The 25055-nt window shown below is 40.9% G+C and overlaps 1 protein-coding gene across 2 annotated transcripts in view; it reads left to right on the top strand.

The window, feature by feature from the left end:
* The first annotated feature begins 204 nt into the window (after positions 1 to 204).
* FBXO3 (F-box protein 3) overlaps positions 205 to 25055 on the top strand; it is a 34720-nt gene continuing 9869 nt past the window's right edge. Inside the window, exons 1-8 of one of the 2 annotated variants that reach the window (XM_084774638.1) lie at positions 205 to 374; positions 2854 to 2943; positions 6144 to 6307; positions 15979 to 16093; positions 18827 to 19031; positions 20236 to 20281; positions 23189 to 23273; positions 24108 to 24230. In XM_084774638.1, coding sequence (XP_084630764.1) covers positions 271 to 374; positions 2854 to 2943; positions 6144 to 6307; positions 15979 to 16093; positions 18827 to 19031; positions 20236 to 20281; positions 23189 to 23273; positions 24108 to 24230 — 932 coding nt within the window. In that variant the 5' untranslated portion in view covers positions 205 to 270. The remainder of the gene's footprint in view (positions 375 to 2853; positions 2944 to 6143; positions 6308 to 15978; positions 16094 to 18826; positions 19032 to 20235; positions 20282 to 23188; positions 23274 to 24107; positions 24231 to 25055) is intronic. The other variant, XM_084774639.1, reaches the window with a different exon arrangement.

Genomic DNA, 25055 nt, shown 5'->3' with positions numbered 1-25055 from the left:
AGGAAGAGACAGGGGACTCGGAAACAGACTGGCAGGGGTCTGTCTGGCTAAGCTTAGGAGACAAAATGTGAAGGGAAATGCGATCAGCTGAGGATCCCAAGGCAGAGCTAGACAGCAGCGCCCCCGCAGGGCAGGCCGCGGGGTGGGCGGGGCATCCCGGGGGCGGGGCCGGGTGACAGTTACATAACTAACCTGTGCAAGCGGCCGCGGAGCGGTTCGGGCGGCGGGGGCGGGGCCGGGGTGGTGCCAGGCTGCAGCGGGCCGGGCAAGATGGCTGCCGTAGAGGCCGAGATGGGGCTGCTGACCCTGGAGTCGCTCCCCACCGACCCCCTGCTGCTCATCTTATCCTTCGTGGACTACAGGGACCTAATCAAGTAATGGAGCGGTTGCTCACGGCTCGGGTGGGAACGTGGGAAGAGGTGGCCGAGGAGGCGGGGGAAGGAGGCCCCGGGTCGCTGGCTGGACGCTGGCCGTGCTCCCTCCTCACTAGGGTCACAGCAGGGCGGCCGTTATCCCGCAGAGCACCCTGGGGCGGGGGGCTGAAGGAGACTTTGGGGGAGCGGGCTGGAGAAGCCCTACTCCTGCTCAGGCCCGGGTCCCCCCAGGGACTTAGCGCCCTCTCCCTCAAGCGTCGGGTAGGCCGGGTTGCGGAGTGGAGAGGTGGCTCCCGGGTGCCGCATGCCGGGGACCCTCGCTGGCCCTCTGGGGCCTGGTCTAGCGCTGTGGAAAGACCGCTGTCCCGGCCCGTGCGCTTCCCTGTCGAGCCTGGGGTCCAGGATGGCCAGAGCCCGCGTGGGCAGGTAGAACGCGCGCGAGGAGGCCTGCGACCTTCTGACTCACTCCTGGTGCCGTGGTGATCACTGGCAGCATGCACTTACTCTCGTGTCTGCGACTTTTTTGGCTGTCAGTTTTCCTTTTTATGGTGGGTGGTTGGATTTTGTTTTTTTTTGTCACCGACTTCCGGTGAGGCCTTACAGGTGACAGTAGTTACCTAAGGATTTCCCAAATGACCAGAATTTGCGCCAGAACTAAACACCAGGCATGCTAGTAAGTGTGGCCCGAAAGCCCAATTTTTTTTTCTTCAGAATTTAGGACTGTTTAAGCTGGAGGAAGAAATGGCACAGCTGTGCCCCCCTTTTTTTATCACTCTCACCCCTTGTGTCAGGGTTGTTTACATCCTTGACAGCATGGCCTGGGTTTCTTGTGCTTCCGTGTCTCATACGGGGAAGACACATTTTTGGTTTTTGATTGATTGCTGTATCCTGGCCGTTTGATGATTGTGTCCTCTGTTTTTAGAGGCCATTTAGAGGTACAGATTCCTTGAAGTTACAGGTAGCAGTTGATTGGCAGAGGTATTTCCTGGGTTTTCTTTCGTAGCCTCCGCTCATACCTGTTAACACTTGTTTTTCCAGAAAACACATTTTTCCCTACTTGGGCTGTGCTGATGCAGAGAAAGTTTTTCTGTAGGAAAGGCTGTCCAGTCAAATTGATTTCATCTGACACATCTTATTGCTCTAACTTCTTATCTAGACAGCCCTCTTTCTTTGCTCGCTGGCCAGACCTATCTTCTGAAGACAGATGAGTCTGTTATCCTTCGGAAGAGCCCATGCCCGCCCTGTGTGCAGACTGTAGCCTGGAGTTCTGCAGTGGTTAAGACTCGTTATCTGAGGCCCTTCAGGCTTCTCCACTGTCATATTCGCACAGTCCACTCTAGTGAACGCAGACAGAAGAGGGCACACCAGGCAGTTGCACTTTGTTGTGCTTGCTTCGCTCCTTGTCTGGAACACGTCACTCTCCTCAACTTGGTAGCCTTACTCTCCCATATCTTCTTCAACTACAGCTTGTCATGACAGAGTGTGCGCTCTAGGGTGTAAGGATTGTGTATTTTTATATTCGTTTGTTCAGTCGATTATTTTTCGAGTGCCTGCCATGGGCCAGTTAAATGTCAGATTACAATGGTGAATTAGAGAGATAGGATCTTTTTAAATGTTGCTTGAGTACTATAGACAAGATGCAAAGTCAAATAAGTGCAGAATTACAAGAGGGGCTGAGTTTTTAGGAAGGAATAAATATGTTGCACTGGTAAGGAATGTGGAGGACAAGATGACCAACTCTGAAGTGGAGCCGAGTGCAGCTCCGTCCAGGTGAAGGCAACGGTGTTGAAAGGCCAGTGAGTCTGTTAACAATAGTGTAGCCTGTTCAGCTAGAAGAAAGTTTGTTTTTGCTAACGGTAGTGATGACTAACAGGCAGGCTGCATGAAGTGTGGCTGGCGAGATCAGGTTCTGCAGTATTTACGTAGCCTCGGTGAGAAAGGGTTTTTAGTTCAAAGCTTTAGGAAGTAACCAGATTTTGTAAAGCTGACGTGACATGACCCCTCCATAAATGTTTATGGAAATGAGTGGAGTTGAACACTATTTTTGTCTGCAGACTCATCCAGCACACTGCAGCTTCTTTCTTGCCTAGTACAGCCTAATTTTGCCAAGTGTCCAACCTGTTGCCAACCTCTTAACGGTTTTGGTGCATATTTGCTCAACTGTGTTAAGTTGCACTGTATTAATCTACTAGGAGTTTGCTCTGAACCTGAGATGGTATGTTGCTTTCTCCTTATTACTCACAGGGCAGTTATACTAACTCATACATTAAATATATTTTAAAAGATACTGCAATAAAAGAAAATAAAACAACAACAACAAAAAAAACCAACCAAACAAAAAAGATACTGCATTGCAGCTATATGGGTAGTAAGTAGAAATAAAAACAAAATGAGTCAAAGAAAATTTAACAATGACTATTTTAATCTTTGTTTTTTCAATCTCCTCCCTCTTTCATTCTAACGATCTGGTTCCTGCCAGTTGTTGCTATGTCAGTCGAAGACTTAACCAGCTGTCAACTCATGATCCACTGTGGAGAAGACATTGCAAAAAATACTGGCTGATATCTGAGTAAGTATTCTGTGGACATTTGTTGTTTTGTGAGTGTAGGACGTGGTATATGCTTTTTTCATGTGTGTGTGTGTGTGTGTGTTTTTGTGTTTTGTTTTTTTTTTATTTGTTTGTTTTTAGTAAAATTTTCACTGTTGTTGGAGACAGAGACTGGTTCTCTAGTTGAGGCTGGCCTTGACCTCGTGGCAGTCCATCTGCTTCAGCCTCTCCTGGGCTGGGATTATAAGAGTGAGCTACCAGGGCTGGAGAGATGGTGCAGTGGTTAGGAGCACTGTCTGTCCTTCCAAAGGACCCGGGTTCAATTCCCAGCACCCACATGGCAGCTCAAGACTGTCTAATTCCAGTTCCAGGTCACCCGACACCCTCACACCAAGGCACATAAAATAAAAATATTAAAAAAAAAAAAAAAAGAGTGAACTACCACATTTGACCCTAGAGCAATAGCTCTCAACCTTCCTAATGCTGTGACTCTTTTATATAGTTCCTCATTTCCTCATGTTGTGACCCCAACCATAAAATTATTTTTGTTGCTGCTTCATAGCTGTAATTTTGCTACTGTTACGAATCTTAACGTAAACATCTGATATTCAGGATGGTCTTAGGTAACTGCTGTGAAATGGTTTTTTGACCCTCAAAGGGGTCGTGACCTACAGGTTGAGAACCACTACACTAGAATAATTTTTAATTGATATACAATAATTGTTTATGTTTATGGGTAAAGTATACTTCAGTGCACATATACAGTATGTAATGTGACAGGCTAATTTACATTTCCATCTCCTGAAATATTATTTGTATTTGAAGCTTTCCAAAACCTTTCTTTTAGTTCTTTATAACATGTTATAAAACATACAGTAAATTTAAGTAAACCTTAGCCATTGCATGCTAATACTTCTCCCTTCTAGCTAACTTTCATTCAGTGGTATTCTTATCGCCTTGCTTTTTTCCCCTTCCCATAGTTTTGAATACTGACTTTTGGCTGCCATAATACTAGTATGAACTGGTTTTCCTTTCTAACCCTAGTTTCTGTTACTGGGTCCAGTCAAAGTTACCACGTTGCCAGAATAAAACTGTAGATGACAGTGAGATTTAGGAGAAGTAGAAGGAAAGGCAGGGGCGCCTCACATGTTTCTTCAGTTGTGGAGAGTCAGGGCCACTAAAGTTGGTGGAGAGCTATTGGGTCTAAGTATATTTTTAAAGCTGAAAGTCTTAGTTCTACCAAAGGAAAAGTTAATTACAGTTATCAAGCATTGGGAGAAGGAACAATTAAGAAAGGGGATTTTTTTTTTTTTGGACAGGGTTTTTCTGTATAGCCTTGGCTGTCCTGAACTTGCTTTGTATACTAGGCTGGCCTTGAACTCACAGAGATCTGCCTGTCTCTGCCTCCCTGAGTGCTGGGATTACAGACATGTTCCACTGCGCCCCGCTGGAAGGGGAGCTTTTAAATGTTGCTATGTACTCATCTTTTACTTTGGGGCATCACCTGATACATGTAAAATTTGTAAATCAAGAACCAGAGGTATAAGGATTTAGAAGTACAGAAATAATTTCTATAAATGACATCTAAAGGCTTAGAACTAAAGAGTTTTTTAAAAAATCACAAGCTCAGATTTTACAGTGCTGGGTGTACCTAGGACCTCACTCATCCTAAGCAAAGCATCCTGCAGTTTAGATATACTCCCAGTTGTGTTGATAATAGCCGTATGTATTTATATTACTACTATATATTAATAAAAAGATGCTTTATTCCATCTTTCCCCTTCCCCCAAACCAAACGAACCAAATAAAATGTACACCTGGGGTCAGTTGTGGTGGTACACATCTGTGGTCCAGCACTTGGGGGCACTGTGGTAGATGATGCTGAGTTTGAGGCTAACCTGAACTATATATACTGTTTTAAAAGAAACGAAATATCTCTGCTCTGATTTGTTTTTTCTTTCATATCTAAACCTTTGATTCTACATTCTTACTCTGCATAATGGCACCCATCTGGGAACCCAAGCCAGAATTAGGAGTCATCCTAGGTCTTCACTCTTTCCTGGACTCACCTAACTCTCCAGCCCTCTAGTTAGTGCTTCTGCATGGCTCAAATCTTCTCTCTCTTCACCTGGTTACCACAGCTTTCTTCAGTGTATTGCCCCTCACCAGTACTACTTCAGAACTTTCTTAAGTCTTCTGTAATGCTCCTAGTTTTCACCTTTAAATCTACCCCTGCCTCTCAAACCACAGCCGCAGCTCTCTTCACCTTCCTCTTACGCCCTTCAGTGGCTCTGCATTTTCTGTAGGAAAAGTCTGAGCTCACTTAACAGGACTCTCAAGTACCCTTTGTGGTTGTTTATCCTCTATGTTAAGTTTATATTTCATTCTCTAAAGGGTCATGATTAGACTATCTACTTTTTGAAGGGGAAAAAAGTACATCTTGTAATGTGAACATTCAATAAATCTTTATATAATTAAAGCAAGGAAAGATGTGGAATCATCTGTTTTGATTTATGATTCTCTGGCTGATCCAATGTAGCTGTCCTAGGGCAATATTATGCCATTATGTTTTAAATATTCTCAAAAATGGGACAACTACATGTGCCTCTCATATTTTTATAATTGAGGCCAGGTTTAGTAGCATATACACTGTAACGTCAGCATTTGAGAGGTAGAGGCAGGGGTCATAGGTCATGCCAGCCAGAACTACATGAAACCCTGTCTCAAAAAAGTTTTTTTTCAACGTATACAGTTTTAGGAGTAAGCTGAAATTTGTACTGACATACTATTGATATGTTTTGTTAAGAACTGGGAAGCTTGGAAAAAATTCAGTAGAAAGTAAGAAACTAAGTGACTAGTAACCCTATCATGACAGTAGTAACTGTGAAAGTTTCTGACATTATCACTTTTTGCTATTTGGTTATCTTTGTAGCCAAATAGGTTAAGTAAATAAGAAGGCAGAGTTATCACGAACTCTCAATAATAATGTTTTGGTAAATATCAAAAATATATGCTAAGCTGGGTTTGTGGTCCACATTTCTAATTCTAGTACCTGGCAAGTGGAGGCATGAGAGAGAGTAAGAGGTTCAAGGCTTCCTTACCTCACAGCTAGTGAAGGCCAGCCTGTACTACACACGACCCTAGCTCAAGAGAAAAAGGGAAAGGAAAAGATACGTTAATATCATTTCAAAAGATTTTTTAATTTTGTTTTTTAAATCTAGGGAAGAGAAAGCCCGGAAGAATCAATGCTGGAAATCTCTCTTCATAGATACTTACTTAGATATAGGAAGATACATTGACCATTATGCTGCTATTAAGAAGGCCTGGGATGACCTCAAGAAGTACTTGGAGCCCAGGTGTCCTCGGATGGTTTTATCTCTGAAAGGTACTGGAAACACGGGGTCCCCATGCATGTTTTAGTTAGTATAGAAAGACTGTTTAAATAGCTCTGGATTCACTGTGTGTCTGGGCTAATCCAACCTCTTCTAGCTCACTGTTCACATTTGTTAGTAGCCAAGGAAGTATAATGCTGGTATTGTTCAAAGGATCTCATCCTTTTTTGGTTTGCTGGGAAGCAGTATGGTTATTAGAATAAGAAGCTGAATTACTTTATCTTTCCTATTTATTTATTTATTTAGGTTTTTCAAGACAGGGCTTCTCTGTGTAGTCTTGGCTGTCCTGGAACTCTCTTTATAAACCAGGCTGGCTTTGAACTCACAGAGATTTACCTGCCTCTGTCTCCTGAGTGCTGCATTAAAGGTGTGCACCACCACACTCAGCTCTACTTGATCTTTTTTCTTTTTAAGATTTTATTTATGTATGTATGTAAGTGCTCTATCTGCATGTATACCATCATGCCAGAAGAAGGCATCACATTATAGATGGTTGTGAGCCACCATGTGGTTGCTGGGAATTGAACTCAGGACCTCTAGAAGAGCAGCCAATGCTCTTAACCACTGAGCCATCTCTCCAACCTCTCTACGTTATCTTTATATTTGTTTTATATAAAGACACAAATCTAAGATTGCTTGAGAATAGCCATTATGACTTATTTTTAATTTTTGCAGTGATGGGAGTTGAGCCCCAGCCTCATGCATTATAGGCAAATATTCTACCATAGAACCATACTCTCGGTCCTAAAGGTGATTATTGCAGCTGGTCTTTGCTACTTTGTGGGTTCTTCTTTTTCCCACCCTTTATTCCCCCAGTTTCATCCTGTATCACTAGATAGGAGAGAAAGAAGGATAGAAGGGAAAGAGAGAGAGAGATTCCTGAATCTAATTTCATTCATTTTTATTTTTATTTATTTATTTTTTTGAGCACAACTACTAACAAACCACAACCAACTCCCCCCACCCCTTACAACCAGCAACCACCCACCCCACCTATCAGGGACGCTAGCATTTACATACCCTCTGAAAAGTTCCCAGAATTCCAAACATCCCACAATTGCAGAAACTATCTGCAATTTAGCTGGCAAAACCAAGCCTCTGCTACAGTATGAGGTAAAAACATAGTTAGCTGCTGTGGACAGTCCAAAACAGCTCCATATCCCCACACCTGGGATTAAAATGAAAATATTCTTATAATATGTCTGTGTTTTTAAAGAAACCAAGGTTAAACAGAGCATGGTGGCACGCGCCTTTGATCTCAGCACTCAGGGAGACAGAGGCAGATGACTATATGAGTTCAAGGCTAGTGTGGTCTACAAAGTGAGTCCAGGACAGCCAAGACTACACAGAGAAGCCCTGTCTTGAAAAAACAAAAAACAAACAAACAAAAAATCTCACCAAAATTATAAAATTGCCACTACAGATTGTTGTTATTGTTTTGTGTTTATATTTATGTGATATGCATTTGTGTATGCATGTTCACATGTGTGCTCACATCTGTGTGAAGGCCACATGTCTTTCTGGATTGTTCTCCACTTATTTACTGAGGTTGGGACTCTTCCTGAGCTTGCTGTTGAGCTAGTCAAGCCATCCAGTTTACCCAGGTGTTCATGTCTCCCTCCCAGTTGCTGGGTTTCCGGAGGCTGCTACACCTACTTCCCTTGCATGGGTTGCTGGGATCCAGACTTCACTTCTCATTCTTATGTGACTAGTGCTTTCTCACTGAGCCATCTCTCTAGCCCAAGGTGATTTTTTAATTAAAAACTTCATTTACTTTCTTGTTTGTTGTCTGGCAGATGTTAGAAAAGAACATGGGTCTTTAAGAATATAAGAGTGACAGAGTAAGAAAAAACTTTTTATTTGGAATTTATAAAGTAATGAAACTAAGATTTGAACTGAGGTCTACTTGACCCCAGAATCTGCTCTTTCTATTATATTGTCTAATCATGGCTAGATATGTTAACAAGTCATTTCTGTTTGATTTGTTAATTAATGTCTATAAAAATACATTTATAACAGCTCATCTGCTTTCCACTTTAAGTTTTTCAGACTTAATAAGTAAAACCATGTACATGCAGTGGTTTTGTTATAGTAAAATTGGAATCTGTTCTTTTTGGTTCTCTTTCATTAGAACCAGTCTTTTCAAAATAGTATTTTCTTTCTTTCAGATTACCACTGTGCTTTCTCATGAAAATGTTACTTTCAGACAAAGCATGATTTCATGATGCAAGTGCTTAAATCTGGGTTTATTAGAAGGCAGAATAAGTGGTTTTAGTAGGTGGAGTAGGGTGGAACACCAGGAGTACGACGTTAATATCTTAAATGAGTATCAGCGTTCACCTGGCATGGGGTAAGCTACTTCAAGAGGGCATAATCTAAAAATAAGTGTGCAGCGGTGATGAGTAAAATAGGTAATAGTTTATAATAGCTGTTGCTGGACACAGGGCAGACACTAAACTAAATGTTTCATATCACTTCGTTTACTTTCCAAAATCCCATAAGGAAGAAACTTACCCTCTCTTTGTATGGATCATATTTTCTTAGGGAGTAAAATACCAATTTTACCATCACACAGTAAAAGGCAAAGTCAGGAACTGACTAGGGCCTCACGTGGAAGTGTCCTCTTCAGTTGTGGGTGAAGCTGGAGGACTCAGCCCGATCTGTTCAGAAGACCTAAGGTCCCTTTAAAGGGCCGCTCCATAGTAGGCGTTTGGAGTGTGCGGCTGCAGTCTGGTTATTCTTTCAGGTATACTTAGAGCTCCGTTTTCTTTTGTCCTTTGTGTCTATCTACATCTGGCTGTGGTTTCCTTGGCCACGCCTGCTCCAGTGCCAGGGGCCAGTTCTTAGGGCTTGTCATGAGTTTTGGAATAAGGTTAACCTAGAACATCTACAGTGCTGGAGGTGTTAGAAGTTTCTGGCTTATGAGCTTCAGAGCTAAGTTAAGAACCTCGCTGCTGATCTCAGGAGCCACAGCCCTCATTCAGTGTTAAGGTTATAAGGTGTCAGATAAAAAGGGAAATTAGCAGGCAAATAGGCATTTGACTTGGGATAATCTTTATGGAGCATCTTGAGGTTGTGTTATATGAATGTTTTTTGGTGGTGGTGATTGTGGTTTTGTTTTGGTTTGGTTTTTGGTTTTTCAAGACAGGGTTTCTCTGTGTAGCCTTGGCTGTCCTGGACTCACTTTGTAGACCTGGCTGACCTCGAACTCTGCCTCTGCCTCCCCAAGTACTGGGATTACAGGTGTGTGCCACTGTGCCTAGCTTTATATTGATGTTCTTAATTGTGTATTTTCAAATTGTATTTTCTTTGTGTTATTGGCTTAGAATTGAGTTGGGAGTTTAATAATCCTTCTTTAAAGGAACAAACTAAATATTTTAGAGTTGGTGGGACTCATGTGTTTAACCCTGCTGTTAAGCTGTTGTTTCTGGAAAACAGCCATAGACAATACAGAAACAAATGGGGGTGACTGGATTTTAATGAAAAGGATTTAGCCTCTCAGCTATAATTTACCAAACCCTGATTAATTACTAGTACCTTTGTTTCATATTGGAGGAAGCATACAAAGAGAATTTGGTGGCCTGTTTGAGGTTCAGTAACTAGTAAGCAGCAGAGACACACTGTAATCTTGGCTTCTGGTAAGTTGTTATTGCTTCCTCTATGAGTGGGTAAAGGGAGAAAAGAGTAGATGAGTATTTATTGAAAGCAGTAGGTACTTTATAAATAAACACACACTTAACCTTTCACTTAGTCCTTTCTGTAATTCCCTCAGGTGGGTTGTTTTTACTTTTTTGTTTTTGTTTTGTTTTGTTTTTGAGGAGAAAACAAGGTCAAATGGATCTTTCAGAGAGAGCCACAGTAAGTAGTAGAGCCAAGATAAAAACAAACTTGGCTGATCATAGCAGAATGTCTCTTCCAGTCTTATTTTGCTGTAATGTAAATATATATTTCCTTATGTTTCTCTTCTTGTTAACTATGGGTGTTTTTCTTAATCTTACATATTAAATAGTCTAACATGTAGTACATAGCATACATATTTTTTTATCCAACATACTACTACTAGCTTCTATTCAGTTTGGTTTCTTTTCTTTCTTTCTTTTTTCTTTTCTTTTTGTTTGTTTGTTTGTTTTTGAGACAGGGTTTCTCTGTGTAATCATGGTTATCCCATACTCAACTTTGTAGACCAGTGATCACCTGCCTCTGCCTCCTGAGTGCTGGGATTAAAGGTGTGCGCCACCACGCCCAGGTCCTATTTTTTTTTATACTTTTTTTTGTATATGTATGTTATATATATGTATGTATGTATGTACATACGTACTTACATGTTTGTGTGTGTTCATACACATGTATGCATGTGAAGACTAGAGGTTGATGCCACACATTTTCCTAAGTTGTTTTCACCCTATTTTTTGAGGCAGGTTCTCTCACTGAACCTGGAGCTCACTTATTTAGCTAGATGGGCAGGTCCATGAGCTCTGGGAACCTGCTGGCGGTGACTGAGGGATTGCAGTGCCTGACTTCTAAAGGTTGGCTAGGGATCTGAATTTGAGTCCTCAGTCTTGCAAAGCAAGGACTTTCTTGACTGGAGCATTTCCCTAACCCCTAAAAGTTATATTAATTAATTGTGTTATATAATTAATATATTGTTTTAGAGTAATTTAGATTTATAGAGAGATCTGTATACTTCACCGTTTCCCTCGTATATCACACTGGAGGACATTTATCAGAACTAAAGATTCATTAATATTTTATAACTTAGATTTCACCAGTCTTTCCATTAATGTCCCTAGTGTTCTTCCGGGATCCAGTCGAGAATATCACCTCACATGTAGCTGTCACTTCTTTTTAACTGGCAGTGGCACTTTCTGAGTCTTTCCTTGTCTTTCATGTCTTGAGGTATTCTGTAGAAAATATCTCAGATTGGTTTTGTCTGATGTTTTCTTTATGATCGGAGTTATAAATTTCCCTCTAATTATATTAGTTTATCTTAAGTGTTTTTTTAAAATTAATTTTTGTGTGTATTATATACATTTCTTATGTGTATGTGCATGTAGAAGCAAGAGGCAATGTTGGGTGTCTTCCTTAATTGCTTTCTATCTCTTCTGGCCTCCCCAGGCATTGCACATATATAGACATATATGCAGGCAAGACCCATGCACATAACTAGAAAAATAATATTTTTCTTTAAAAATTATATTACTTCTATCAGCCAGAACTGGAAATAACCCAAATGTTCCAATGTTTTCTACATTGGATCTCTCAGTGAACCTGAAGCTTACAGACTGGGCTAGACTGGCTGGCCAGCAAACCTCAAGGATTTTCCCATGTCTGCCTCCCTAGTACTCAGATAGGTGTGTCACACTACATCCCATGTCTGCCTCCCTAGTACTCAGATAGCTGTGTCACACTACATCTCATGTCTGCCTCCATAGTACTCAGATAGGTATGTCACTACATCCAGCTTTTTATGTGGGCACTGCGGATTCTTTATGTGGGCACTGGTAGCACTCTACCAGCTAAGCCATCTCTTCAGATCTTGAGTTTATGTTGTTGTTTTGTTTTGTTTTGCTTTGTTTTGTTTTGTTTTGAGACAGGGTTTCTCTGTATAGCCTTGGCTGTCCTGGATTTTTAGCCGTGGTATACATTAATGGTACAGTTATTTCTCTTGAGTATAGGAAGTGATATAACAGATTACTTTCATCCCTATTATTAAATCTATTCCAATTATTTTAAATAAATATTTTCTTTTTAAACAAAAGTTGAGAAGATTTTGCAGGTATAGTTAAGATCCCAAATGAATTGAATTTGAATTTGTTAATTAAAAGGAAAATTAGCTTGAATGGGCCTACCTTAATCAAGTAAGTTCCCAAAACTACCTGGGCCTTCTAGAAGGCAGAGAGATTCATAATGTTCTTCCTATTGACTCTGAATAAGTAAACTGGTGTATTGAGGAGAAGTGTCAGGTGCCTTCTAGGCACTGAGAGCCTCATTGGAAAAACTGCATTGCTGAGTTCTGCATACACTCAGGGAGCTTGGAAGAGGATCTGAAGCAAAAAATGTGTAAGATGAGCTAGCGGCCCCAATTGACACCGTGATTTCAACATTGTGATCTAAACAGAGGATCCAGTTGTACCTTTGATCTGCAGAAAGGAATAATAAGTGAATTCCTGGCTTGGTTTCCTAGGGGGTGGGCTCAGTGTAATCCACCTCCTCTCAGCTAAGCCTAGAGCAGAGGGGCCAGGTGTGCGCCTGTCGGGGAGAGCTGATTAAGCAGGAGCCTTGCCTGGGCTGTTCTAGCCTCACATGTACTTGCAAAATAAGTAAACACATGAGTATTGTTTTAAGCTGCTAACACTGCATGTAGCAGTGGGAATTAATACACTGCTTGTAAGTACCTTCTATGCCTGCATAGTGATTTTAACCTTTTTCTATTATCATTATGAAACTTTTCTATTAGTTTTAATAAAGCTATTTGACTTAAAATCTATCTTGAATGGATTGAACTAGAAATGATCATAGTGAGTGAGTTAACCCAGAAGCAGAAAGAGTCAAATGGTATATACTCACTTATATCTGGACACTAGCCCAAGGGATATGTCCCATGAAAGTCGTCACTTACCAGGAAAATGGGACAGGGGAGGACATCCTATTGGGACTCTAGGTGAGAGAAGCATGGGAGAATGGGGGAAATAGAAGGATCCAGAGGGTCCTAGAAACCTACAAGAAGAACATTATGATGGGCAGATCTGGGCCCAGGGGTCCTGCTCCAACTATGGCACCAGCCAAGGATAATACATGCAGTAAACTTCTAATCCTACACAGATCTAGCCAGTGGACAAGACATTCTCCACAGTTGAGTCGAAAGTGGGGTCTGACTTTCACACGAACTCTGGTGCCCCATATTTGACCACGTCTTCTGGATGGGGAGGCCTGGTGGCACTCAGAGGAAGGATAGCAGGCCGCCAAGAAGAGACTTGATACCTTATGAGCATATACAGGGGGAGGAGGTCCCCCTCAGTCACAGTCATAGGGGAGGGGAGTAAGGGGAAAATGGGAGGATACAAGAGATGGGATAACAATTGAGATGTAATATGAATAAATTAATAAAATATATTAAAATAAATAAATAAATAAATTTGGCCTGACATAGGGTTTAAAGAACTGAGATTTTTTTAAAAATTGCCAAATAAATATGCCTATAGTCTAAAAAAAACCAAAAAAACCAAAAAAAAACCAAAAAACAATCTTGATTTAAAATATATCTCGTGTGATCTGAGTAGAGCCATCCTAGCTTTTTTCTGTGTCTACATTAAGATGACTCTCTTGGGTAGAATTTTTTTTATTTCTTAGGTGCTGAAATTGAAACTGAGGCCTAACACATTCTAGCTGCTCCTCCCCCACCCCCATCCCCCCACCACCACCCTCACCCACTTCCCCCACCACCACCCTAACACATTCTAGCTGCTCCTCCCCCCCATTCCCCCCCCACCCTCACCCACTCCCCCCACCCCCACCCCACACTGCACCCTTTACCTGGTCTGCCTCTTCATTAGATTATTTGGCTTATTGATTTCAACCATGTATTTGAACTCAACCATGTCATTTAAATATATTCACTTTCTTTTTACAGTATTTTTTTTAAAAAAGATTTATTTGTTTGTTATATATACAGTGCTCTGCCTGCATGTACACCTGCAGGCCTGAAGAGGGCACCAGGTGTCATTATAGATGGTTGTGAGCCACCCTATGGTTGCTGGGAATTGAACTCTAGGTCTTTTGGAAGAGCAGCCAGAGCTCTTAACCTCTAAGCCATCTCTCCAGCCCCCTTTTTACATTCTTAATTATATTTAATTCCTTTGTTTTCCCTTGTATCAATCACAATATAGATTAAAAGAAGAATCTTTGCCAGGTGTGCTGGTGCATGCCTGTAATCCAGGCACTCAGGGAGGCAGAGGCAGATGGATCTCTGAGTTCAAGGCTAGCTTGGTTTACAGAGTGAGTCCAGGACAGCCAAGGCTACACAGAGAAACCATGTCTTAAAAACAAAACAAACAAGAAGCACGTTGACTTACTGAAATTAAGTATTACAGAATTGAATTACCGAAATTAAGACTAATAGAATTTAGTGTGTTTCCTACTTCCTGCACAGTTGTCATAATCTCCCTCCGCCTTTTATGGGAATGTATTTGGGCTCCAGCTCAGTCTCTGCATGTTAGTCCATCACTGAGTTCATCCCTGTGTGCCTTTCACTGAGCCTTACTAGTTGAAAGTTTTTGTGATTTTTAATGTCTTATCCTGAAAACTGTGGCTAGGATCACCACATCTGGCTCTTGGTCTACTCTTTAGTTGAACTTAGTTCTTTTCAGTGATTGCAAAGCACCATTTGGGTGTTAGGGTAATTTTTCTTCTAGAGATTTCCTTCTGCTTTTGCAGCAGGTCATTAATGGGTTGATTACCTTAGTCTGGTTTTGGGTTGGTGAAACTGGAAAAGCTGAGCTTTTGGTCTGGAGGACTGGTTTGTTTCCAGTTCATTTTCCCTAGGATTTGACTTCCTGTAACCTGGCCTAGCCCATATTTGTTTCTTTATTTGAACAGGTCCTTTTCTCCTTTTGGACTCTAAACCCAAGTTTTATATCCATTGGTTCTATCCATTGCCTAAAGCTGTGCTCAGCTTCTTGGCCGTTTGTTTCAGAATTGCCAGTTGCTTAAAAACAAGGTGACTCTAGATGCCTAATTGACCTCATGTTGTTGTTTGATTATTTGTTTCTGTCATTCCTGTTTTGAGTTCACTCAACTCCTAGGGCTTCGGTCATGTCATATGCCACCATCTAGCTACTTTGTGCCTTGTTTGGTCCTGGTGGTGGTGGTGGTGGTGGTGGTGGTGGTGGTGGTGGTAGTTGATTGTTTAAACTTTTTTTTTTATGTCTTCAATAGAAGTTTTGTCATACTCATTCAGTATGAGAGGTTTAGACCAACAACCTAAGGGGCTGCTGCTTGGAAGTGGATCACTTCTCTTGATATTTGTAGGGTTTTTCTTTGTTTTTGTGTTTCTGTTTGTGGCAGCTTGAATGTTTCAAGTGTGCAATCAAGAATTCAACCTAGGAGCGGGAGAGATGGCTCAGACATTAAGAGCACTGTTTATTCTTCCAAAGGTCCTAAGTTCAAGTCCCAGCAACCATGTGGTGGCTCACAACCATCTGTAGTGAGATCTGGTGCCCTCTTCTTGTATGCAGGTGTACATGCAGGCTAAACACTATATACATAATAAATAAGTAAAAATAGCTAAAATAAAAAAGAATTCAGCGTAGTGATGGCTCACAGCGTGAACCTGTATCTGCCTCATGCCCTGTGTTTCTCCTAGCAGATTACGTTGAGACTCTAGAATGATGACAGTTGAGAACTGCCAGAATTGTTTGTAACAAAGTATGACTATACTAGGTTGGAAATTAACTGTTCATTTCATTGGCGCGCCTTTCCACTTTACTGTGTGCCAGTGTTTTCCCTGTGAGAAGAAACTAAGGACTTTGTTCAGTGCTTAAAATCAATTTCCAATTCATGGCCCTATGTTTTGACAGTATATTTTGAACAGAATCTGTTGCACTGAGACTGTTTTGTATTGAAGTCTGATTGTGCACACATACTTGTCTTTGGTGTACATTTGCAGAGGGTGCTCGTGAGGAAGACCTGGATGCTGTGGAAGCTCAGATCGGTTGCAAGCTCCCTGATGACTATCGCTGCTCATACCGGATCCACAATGGGCAAAAGTTAGTGGTGCCAGGGTAAGGTGCTTGATGATTAGTAATTTCCAGAAATGGACATTACTTTATAAGACGGAGGCACGCTTTATTTATAGTTTTCCTTTGTTATCTTTACTAAACATATAAGGAAACATTTTTATATAGTATATGTGTATAGAGAGAGGGAGAATTCCCCTTTTTCCTTATCTATAGGTTAAGTTAAATTATAAAAAATAAACATGTCTCTTATAAACATTATTTCTGCTAAAACATTATTATGATTAAAGTAAGGTCTGCCTGGGGATAGAAGCTGTGGGACACAAGAAAGATGTGTATGTGTGCATATTTGTGAGTATATCTAACTGAACTGTTAGGAACGCTTGATATATTTGCTCTCTTACAAGCTAGGTAAAATGTTTGAGGAACATGATACAAGTTATATCTACTATACATGTAAAAAACATGATTTGTTCAGAGCTGTATACACCAAACTAAGGAAAGTAGAGTTTTGTCATAAAAAAAACCTTTGTAAGTTGCATTCATTGTGGTGTTGTTTTGTTGTTGTTGTTTGTTTTGGGTTAAAGAAGACTATCAAATTCATTCACAGAGCCTGGTGTGGTGGCGCATGCCTGTAATCCCAGTGCTCTGAAAGGCAGAGGCAGACCAATCATTGTGAGTTTGAGGCCAGCCTGCTCTACAAAGCCAAGAGTCCAGGACAGCCAAAGCTACACAGAGAAACACTATCTTGAAAAACAAAATCAAAACAAAAAAATTGTTCACAGTTTTAAAAGCTATAAACATTGAATGTGTCTATTCCTTTTGTGCTTTAATGGAATCAAACTTTCAAAGATACTGTGTTTATAAAATACTGAGTACAGTGCCAAGTGTGGTGGTGTACACCTTTAATCCCAGCACTCGGGAGGCAGAGGCAGGGGGATCGTTGTGAGTTCAAGACCAGCCTGGTCTGCAAAGCTAGTCCAGGACAGCCAAGATTATACAGAAAAACCCTGTCTCAAAAAACAAAACACTGAGTACAAAAAGAATGCTGCACTGTTCTTGATGGAACCGGCTGTTCCTTCTGTGTGTGAAGACTTACAGGAAACTGTTAATGATTTCAAATCTGGGTTGAGTATGCCCAGGGAATCTCCAAAGATATCCTTTAATAGTACAAAGTATAGTACTCTGGGCGTGGTGGCACACAACTTTAATCCCAACACTCAGGGAGGCAGAAGTAGGCAGATCTCTGAGTTCTTGAGGCCAGCTTGGTCTGCAAAGTGAGTTCCAGGACAGCCAAGGCTACACAGAGAAACCTTGTCTTTTGAAAAACCAACTTGCTCAGAAATGAAGTATTGGGTGCATCATCAACAGGCAGGTAGGGACTGGAGAGATGGCTCAGTGGCCAAGAGTGAGCAATGCTCTTACAGAGGTCCAAGTTCCCAGCACCCACACTGGACAGCTCAGGACCTACACACACACACACACACACACACACACACACACACACACACACACACACACACACACATTCTCTCTCTCTCTCTTCCTCCTCTTCCTTCTCCCCTACCCTGCCTCTCTCTCACACATACAATGTAAAATAATAAAAATTAAAAGCCTTTAAAAAAAAAAACAAGAAGAAAGAAAAATAGGCCAGTTAGGTCTAGAGACACTTAAGTGACTGGTTCTGATTTTCTAGTCTGTTTTCCTATGAATTGAAACCTGAAAAAGCTGAAAAGTTTATAATATTTTAAGAGAAAACAGGACAGAACTTTGTTAAGACTTGTCCAGAACTAACATGGTAAATAGCTCATGAATTTGAGTACAGGGTTATTTACCTATCTACCTGTCCATACATCCCAAGACGCCAGACGCGGAGACGACTCTTTACCCGCAATCAGTATCTCAGGTGTCATGAGATAAGCTGAAAGTTAAATCAGGATAAAGTGTCAGAAAGTTTCCTCCTTTAATCATTATATTAGCTATTAATGTGTGTGTGCATATATGAGTATGCATACATAAATAGCAAATCGCAGAAGTTCTGGAAGCTCAGTGTATAATAAAATAGATTTTTGTTTTAATGTTTTGGAGACAATGTCTTACTTTGTAGTCTGTGTCGGTCTTGACCCTATTACCCTCCTCTCTCAGCCTTCTGAACAGCTGGGACTTTAGGTGTGAGCCATGTGCTGAGTTTTATATTTTACTGTGTTTTTAGACAGGGCTGTAGCCCATGCTGGCAAAGAATCCACTCTGTAGCCCTACTTTCACTCTTTCATCCATCTTTCTGCCTTAGTCTTTCTAACTGGGATTACATGCATGAGCCACCACACTGAGTCCCTTAAAAGCAATGAAGTTATATTTCTTCTAAAAAGACTGGCATTTATACTTCAGACATTTTAGATGTTTAATTTTAAAATCTAAATTAGAATCTTTCTGATTAAAAGAGTGAATTTGACATATGAAAATTTTATTGGTTTTAATATTCTTGGTTTAGAATTTACATGCTAACCGGTGTGCAGCTGGTAACTTCTAGTGCCCATAATCTCAGTGCTCTGGAAGCCGAGATAGGAGGATTACCTCAAATTTAAAGCCAGAATCAACTATATAGCAAGTATCAGGCTGGCCAGGGCCGCATAACAAGACTCTGGTTCTGTTTGTTTTAAACAAAATGAAAAAGAAATTTCTCAGTGTGAAATTATTAACCAAAAAGATGAAACCCAGTTGTGTGGCACTGTTTGTTTCTGTTGTTCTGCTCCTGACTTGGGTCTGTGTTCTCCTCAGGTTGTTGGGAAGCATGGCACTGTCAAATCACTATCGCTCTGAAGATTTGTTAGACGTTGATACGGCTGCCGGAGGCTTTCAGCAGAGGCAGGGACTGAAGTACTGTCTCCCTTTAACTTTTTGCATACATACTGGGTTGAGTCAGTACATAGCTGTGGAAGCTGCAGAGGGCCGGAATAAAAATGAAGTATTCTACCAATGTCCAGTAAGTAGCAAGTGTGTTTGATTATGGCTTTAACATGTGTTCTGGTGATAATATAAATATATGCATTGGATGCTTTCAGGGATATAAAACAGGCTGGGCATCATACACTGTTTTAACTAGAGAACTAACGTCCTTATATGGTGAGACAAACAGTACAGACTACCACATGTTTGCATGGAAAGTTGTAAATCATGTTAAGGCATTTGAAGTACAAGAAAAGCTTAGGAACTCATCGTCAAAGTTTCTTATATAGCCCTTGACTGTAATACGTAAAATTTTTTCGAGATAGGGCTTCTTTGTGTAGCCTTGACTGTCCTGGACTTGTTTTGTAGACCAGGCTGGCCTCTGAACTCACAGTGATCCACCTGCCTCTGCCTCCCAAGTACTGGGATTACAGGCGTGAGCCACCGTGCCCAGGTGTAAAATTAATTTTTGAACATCCTGGAATTGTTCAGGTCTCTTGCCCTTGAACCCAAAGCCCTTTCTTCTACTTGCTAATTATGTTTTTGAAGGATTGTTTCTTAACTTGTCTTAAAAATAGACTATATGTTTTCATTTTATTGAGAGGTACCTCCAAACATTTTATAGAATAAGCCTAAACATAGAAATTATAATAGTTGGAATTGAAGGGTATTGCTAAAACTCCTCAAAGCGAGACATAGTACTACTACCTCTCCTCTTAAGGTCCCAATGGCAAACAGATGCACACATCTACTAGAGTTCACTCTGGGGAACCAATGTCTATATGTCATAGGTGAGGAACTACTCTATAGGCACGTGCGTACCCCTCCACCAGTTGGCCACAACTCAAAAGCTTTCCCCAGCAGTTAGGAGGACTTCCGTATAGATGTATAGATGGAGCCCCAGCCCTAGTCCTTCCCTGCCTCTATATACACTAGGTGCTAGGAAGCAGCTGGACAATCAGGTAAGAATCTTGTACCCTCTGAGCTCCTCTATGGAGATGGGATGTAAACCATCAACCAGAACAGCTGGGATGGTCTTGGGGGTGGGGGTGGGGCTGGGGTGCTGCAGCTGGACTTTGCAAGGTAGTAGTTGCTTGGCTTGGAAGAGTTCCAACAACAGGGATTATCTGAGTGTTGATTAGAACACTGAATTTACTTTTATCTCTTTTTCTTTGTTCTCAGAGATATATAGTAGGGAACAAGAAGAAACTTATTTGTATCTTTTTTTTTTCCCCATGTAGGACCAAATGGCTCGGAATCCTGCTGCTATTGACATGTTTATCATAGGTAAGAGAAACAGAAAAGTCTCTTCCCTTCTTCCTGTCAGTTTAGAAAAGAAATTGAATTACTTGAACAGCTGGCAATTTTGTACTTGGATTTCTTAATACTTCCTGGCTAATGAAGTTCTATGTCTGTGCTCTCTCACTGGGGCAGCCCTTGTGCTTTCTTTGTAGTCTGTTTAGAAGAAAAGCCATGTCCTGTACAGACTTAAGTTTTTAATTTTCTTTAGATAAGTGAGATGCAGAATTGCTCTGTGTTTATAATTCTTGTGTTACCTTATTGTTGCTGTGATGGGCACCCTGACAGAGAGCAGCCTGGGGGAGGGAAAGGCCTTATTTCAGCTGACAGGCCACAGTCTGTCACTGAGGGAAGTGACTGAGGGCAGGAATTCAAGCAAGAGACAAGTAGAAACCATGGAGAAATGCTGCTTATAGTCTGGCTCACTCCCAGGTTTAGGCTTAGCATCTTTCTTACACAGCCAGAACCACCTGCCCAGGAAATGGTGCTGTGCACATGCCCACAGGCCCTGGGCAGTTGCTCCTTTGAGACTCCCTTTTCAGGTGACTCCAGGCCGGTTCCCTATCTTCCTGATGCTTTGACCCTTTAACACAGTTCATGTTGTGGTGACTTCCAACCATACTATTATTTTCATTGCTACTTCATAACTGTTGTGAACCATAATGTAAATGTCTGGTATGCAGGATGGTCTTAGGCTAGCCTTGTGACAGGGCCATTCACCCACAAAGTGATCAGGACCCACAGGTTGAGAACTGCTCTCAGCTGTGTCCAGTTGATAGCTACAGCTAACCAAGATAATTCCTAGGATGTGTTCATGGACTTTCTGCTGAGCATACTAAAATATAATTGGAGGTACAATTATATAAAGTGATTATATTTTTTTCTCATTTGATGCTAATTAACAAGTCACAGTAGAGATGTAAGGGGCATTATGCCTCACGATGGGTGTAAATTATATGCTTCATAAACTCCTTGGCACTAGTTTTTCTTGGCCATGAAGGTATTTCTTACTAATTTGGGGGAGCTCTTCAGTTTATATGTAAGTGCAGCTCACTTTTTGCTGCTCATTCCGTCTCCTCCTGCTGAGACTCTCTGCTCACCAGCAGAAGCTTCCTACATAGTCTACTTTCTAAAGCGATTTCTGACATAGGCACACATTTCCCTATGTACTCATAATGTGGAGGGTGCTAAGGGATAGACTATGTGCCAGGCATGTGCAAGGCCCCAGTTTTAATCCCCAGCACTAAGTAAACAAATAAATATTGGCATTTAATTTTATCTTCTAATTGGAACCTTGAGGGGAAAATGAGGTTTGTTTTATTTGTTTGCTTTTTAGCTGTGACATGGTCTGGGTTTGTGATGGACTTCACAGTATTTAAAAAGGTCTCACCCTTACCCATGTTGTGCATGCTTCTATATTAGGCCTTAGCTTTCAGCTCATTCTGACTTATACAGTGTCTTGGTTTTAATAAGCACCACCAGTATGTTAGTGTGTGCTCATGCCTTCATTGGCATCTTGGTATAGCATATTTTCAGAGATGACCATCAGAGCTCTAGCCCAGCAGAGCTGGTCAGCTTGTTCATTAAAGGCTTCCTGGTCAATAAGGAGAGTTACAGATAGGCTCTGAGTTTCTTTCTTTTTCATTTTTTCTGCTTTGAGACAGAATAAAGTCACCATTGCAACAAATACTAAGTTCTGGTAATTAAAAACATAATTAGTCATATAAATTGAGCATCTGATACTCAGTAAAGAACTGGGCTAATTGAAACCAGATTACAAAGAAATTCATTGAACAACATGTGTGTGTGTGTGTGTGTGTGTGTACATACATACATATATACATATATGTAGCTGTACTATCAAAAAATGATGAGGTTTAATAGTTATATTGTATTACCTAGAATGTTAAATCTACTTCATCTAAAGACTTGTCAGGGATCCCTTTAGTACATCATGGGCAAGGTTGATGTAATAATAAATAATTGTTTTGTGCTTTGTGGTGGTCACTGAGAATATGAAGGACCACTGTGCAGCTGAGTCTGTATTTGGTATTGAACTGATGCTGAGAATTCCACAATGTCATGTGTCTAGAAGATGTCTAGACTGAGCCTGGCTTGTGCCCACCAATGTTTTGAGTATATGTCAAGATGTGTCTAAGATGAGTCCTGACCATTGACAGAAGGTGCCTGATTGCTTTTATCCTAGTTGTAACTATTTCTTTTGTTCTGCAGGAAATCAATGGACAAATATTTTTTTAAATCACTGTACAAAACCAATTATTTTGAATATAAAACAAACAGAAAGCAACATAGGTGGAAATAGCTTTAGAATTCCCTAACAGGATTTGGGCAAAGGTCAGGGATAGTGGTGATGGGGAACACAAAAGAAGTAATGTAGATGGAATTGAGAACAGAAGGGCTGGCGAGCAGCTCATTTGGGTAAGAGTACTTACTGTGCAAGCATGAATATCTGAATTCAAGTCCCAGTGTTCATGTATAAGCTGAGTGTGGCTGTGCCCATTCCTGTAATCCCAGCATTTTATGGGGCAGAGACAGAAGGGTTGCTAGGGCTCGCTGGATGCCAAGTTAGCTCAAGACTCAGTGACAGCCCTTTCTTAAAGGACTAAGGAGAGAGTGATGGAACATGGATGTGATGTTATTTGGCCTCTGCATGTGTATGTACAAGCACACACAGATTCATATACTTGAGCATATACCACACTCACAATAAATAAAAATTGGGGAAAGAGATTTGTCTAATAGAGTACTAGCAGAATTATACCTATAAACATTTCTAGTTTGGGTATCATATCTTAAACATAGCAAAATTATAGTTGTTTGCTTTCTCTGTAGATTTTTTCCCCTTTGCTTATTTTCCTTCTTCTTTGCTTATAGGTGCTACTTTCACTGACTGGTTTACATCCTATGTCAACAATGTTGTATCAGGTGGTTTCCCCATCATCAGAGACCAGATTTTCAGGTATTTCAGTTGGGACTTTTAAGATTGAAACAACTATAAGTCAGAAAAGACTAACTATTGCAGTTATCTGTTATGAGATGAGTTTTCCCCAAGACGTTAAGAAGTGAACTCCCCTGTCTATATCTCACTATCTCATTTTCACATCAAAGCCAAAACATCCATTTAATCAGCCAGTGTTTCTCTTGTCTTGAAAATTTAAGAGGAAAAACTAAGTGTGATTTAGTAGCTTGATAGTAGCTACATAATTTCTCTTTGCAAAACAATTAAGTTTGCAGTTAATAGGTTTATTATGAATAGCAAGTAAACAGCTAAGGCTGGTCAAACGCTTTTATCTTTAACTGGGACATTCAAATGTTGCAGTTAGTAGTAGAGTTGCAGGTGATGCTAGTTCATAGTAGACTTCATGGCAGAAACAGTAGGTTAAGTATATGTCACGGGCTCCTCTCTTAGGCAGGAACCATTCATTGTGCATAAGAGGCTCAATAGGTTTACATTCTTACATATTTTCATTGTCCATAGTCACCATTTAATAAGTATAATCAAGTTTCAGAAGTCTCCCAAATTTTTGTAGCACTGAAACCAAGAGAAGCCCGTGTTGGCATCTAGTTTGTTTACTGGTCCACGGTTTGAATCACTGACCATGGATCTTTGATTGCTGTTCATACTGAACCAGAGTCACCAAGGTTTTCCAATAATAGGAAATTCAAGTTTAATAGGATTGTATCAAATATGATGTTTTATTATAAAGTATAAATAAGGTATTGTACATTACATCTTTAAACTTTAAGAATTGAAGCTAGCTGATTGAAACATGTCTAATTTCCTTTTTTCTAGATATATTCATGACCCAGAATGTGTAGCCACAACTGGAGATATTACAGTTTCAGTGTCCACGTCATTTCTGCCAGAGCTCAGCTCTGTACACCCTCCACACTATTTCTTCACGTACCGGATCAGGTGAGAAGTTTAAATGCGAGTGTTGTGGTTATCAGTTTGTTTCTATGACGAAACACCTAAGGAATCAACTTTAAAAGATTAGAGTTTCAGAGGCTTAGTGCATGGCTACTTGGTTCTCCTTTCTGCACCTGAGTTTGTGATGATGCGGAGTATAGCAGAAGTGTAGAATAATGCCACAGGGCCACGCTGTTCACGTCATGCTAGCCAGGATGCAGAGAAATAGCCAAGCAAATCTTCAACACATGAGCCCTTGGCACCATTTTATATTTGAACTATAAGACTCACTTTTCAATTACAGGACTGTGTTGTTCTTGCTCCACTTGGACAAGATCTGTAAATGAATTTTATGGCTTTTGTTTTAGCTTTGTTTATGGTCCTATGGATCAAATCTAGAGCCCTGTATATGTTTGGTGAGTGCTTTATCATTGAGCTACAATCCCCAGGTATAAAGTGCATTGAAGAGTTAATTTTATTCGATTTATTTAATGGGCGGGGGGAGGACAGGCCAACAGTGGAGGCACACACCTTTAATCCCAGCACTTGGGAGGCAGAGACAGGCGGGTCTCTGTGAGTTTGAGGCCAGCCTGGTCTGCAGAGTGAGTCCAGGACAGTGAGAACCACACAGAGAAACCTTGTCTCAAACAAAACGTTGTATTTATTTCTTAGTGTATGTGTGTATGCTTGCACTTGGGTACATGGGCATAAGGTTGATGTCAGCAGTCTTCCTCCATCACTCTCCACCTTAGTTCTTGAGCAGGCCTCGCAGTTAACCTAGAGCTTGTCAGGACGTCTGGACTAGCTGTCCATCTTGTGTTGGGGATCCTG

Source organism: Acomys minous (assembly GCF_964271855.1).
Source record: "Acomys minous genome assembly, chromosome: 3".
Classification (NCBI taxonomy): domain Eukaryota; kingdom Metazoa; phylum Chordata; class Mammalia; order Rodentia; family Muridae; genus Acomys; species Acomys minous.
Note: the sequence above shows the minus strand (reverse complement) of the source record. Positions and strands in the feature narration are given on the sequence as shown.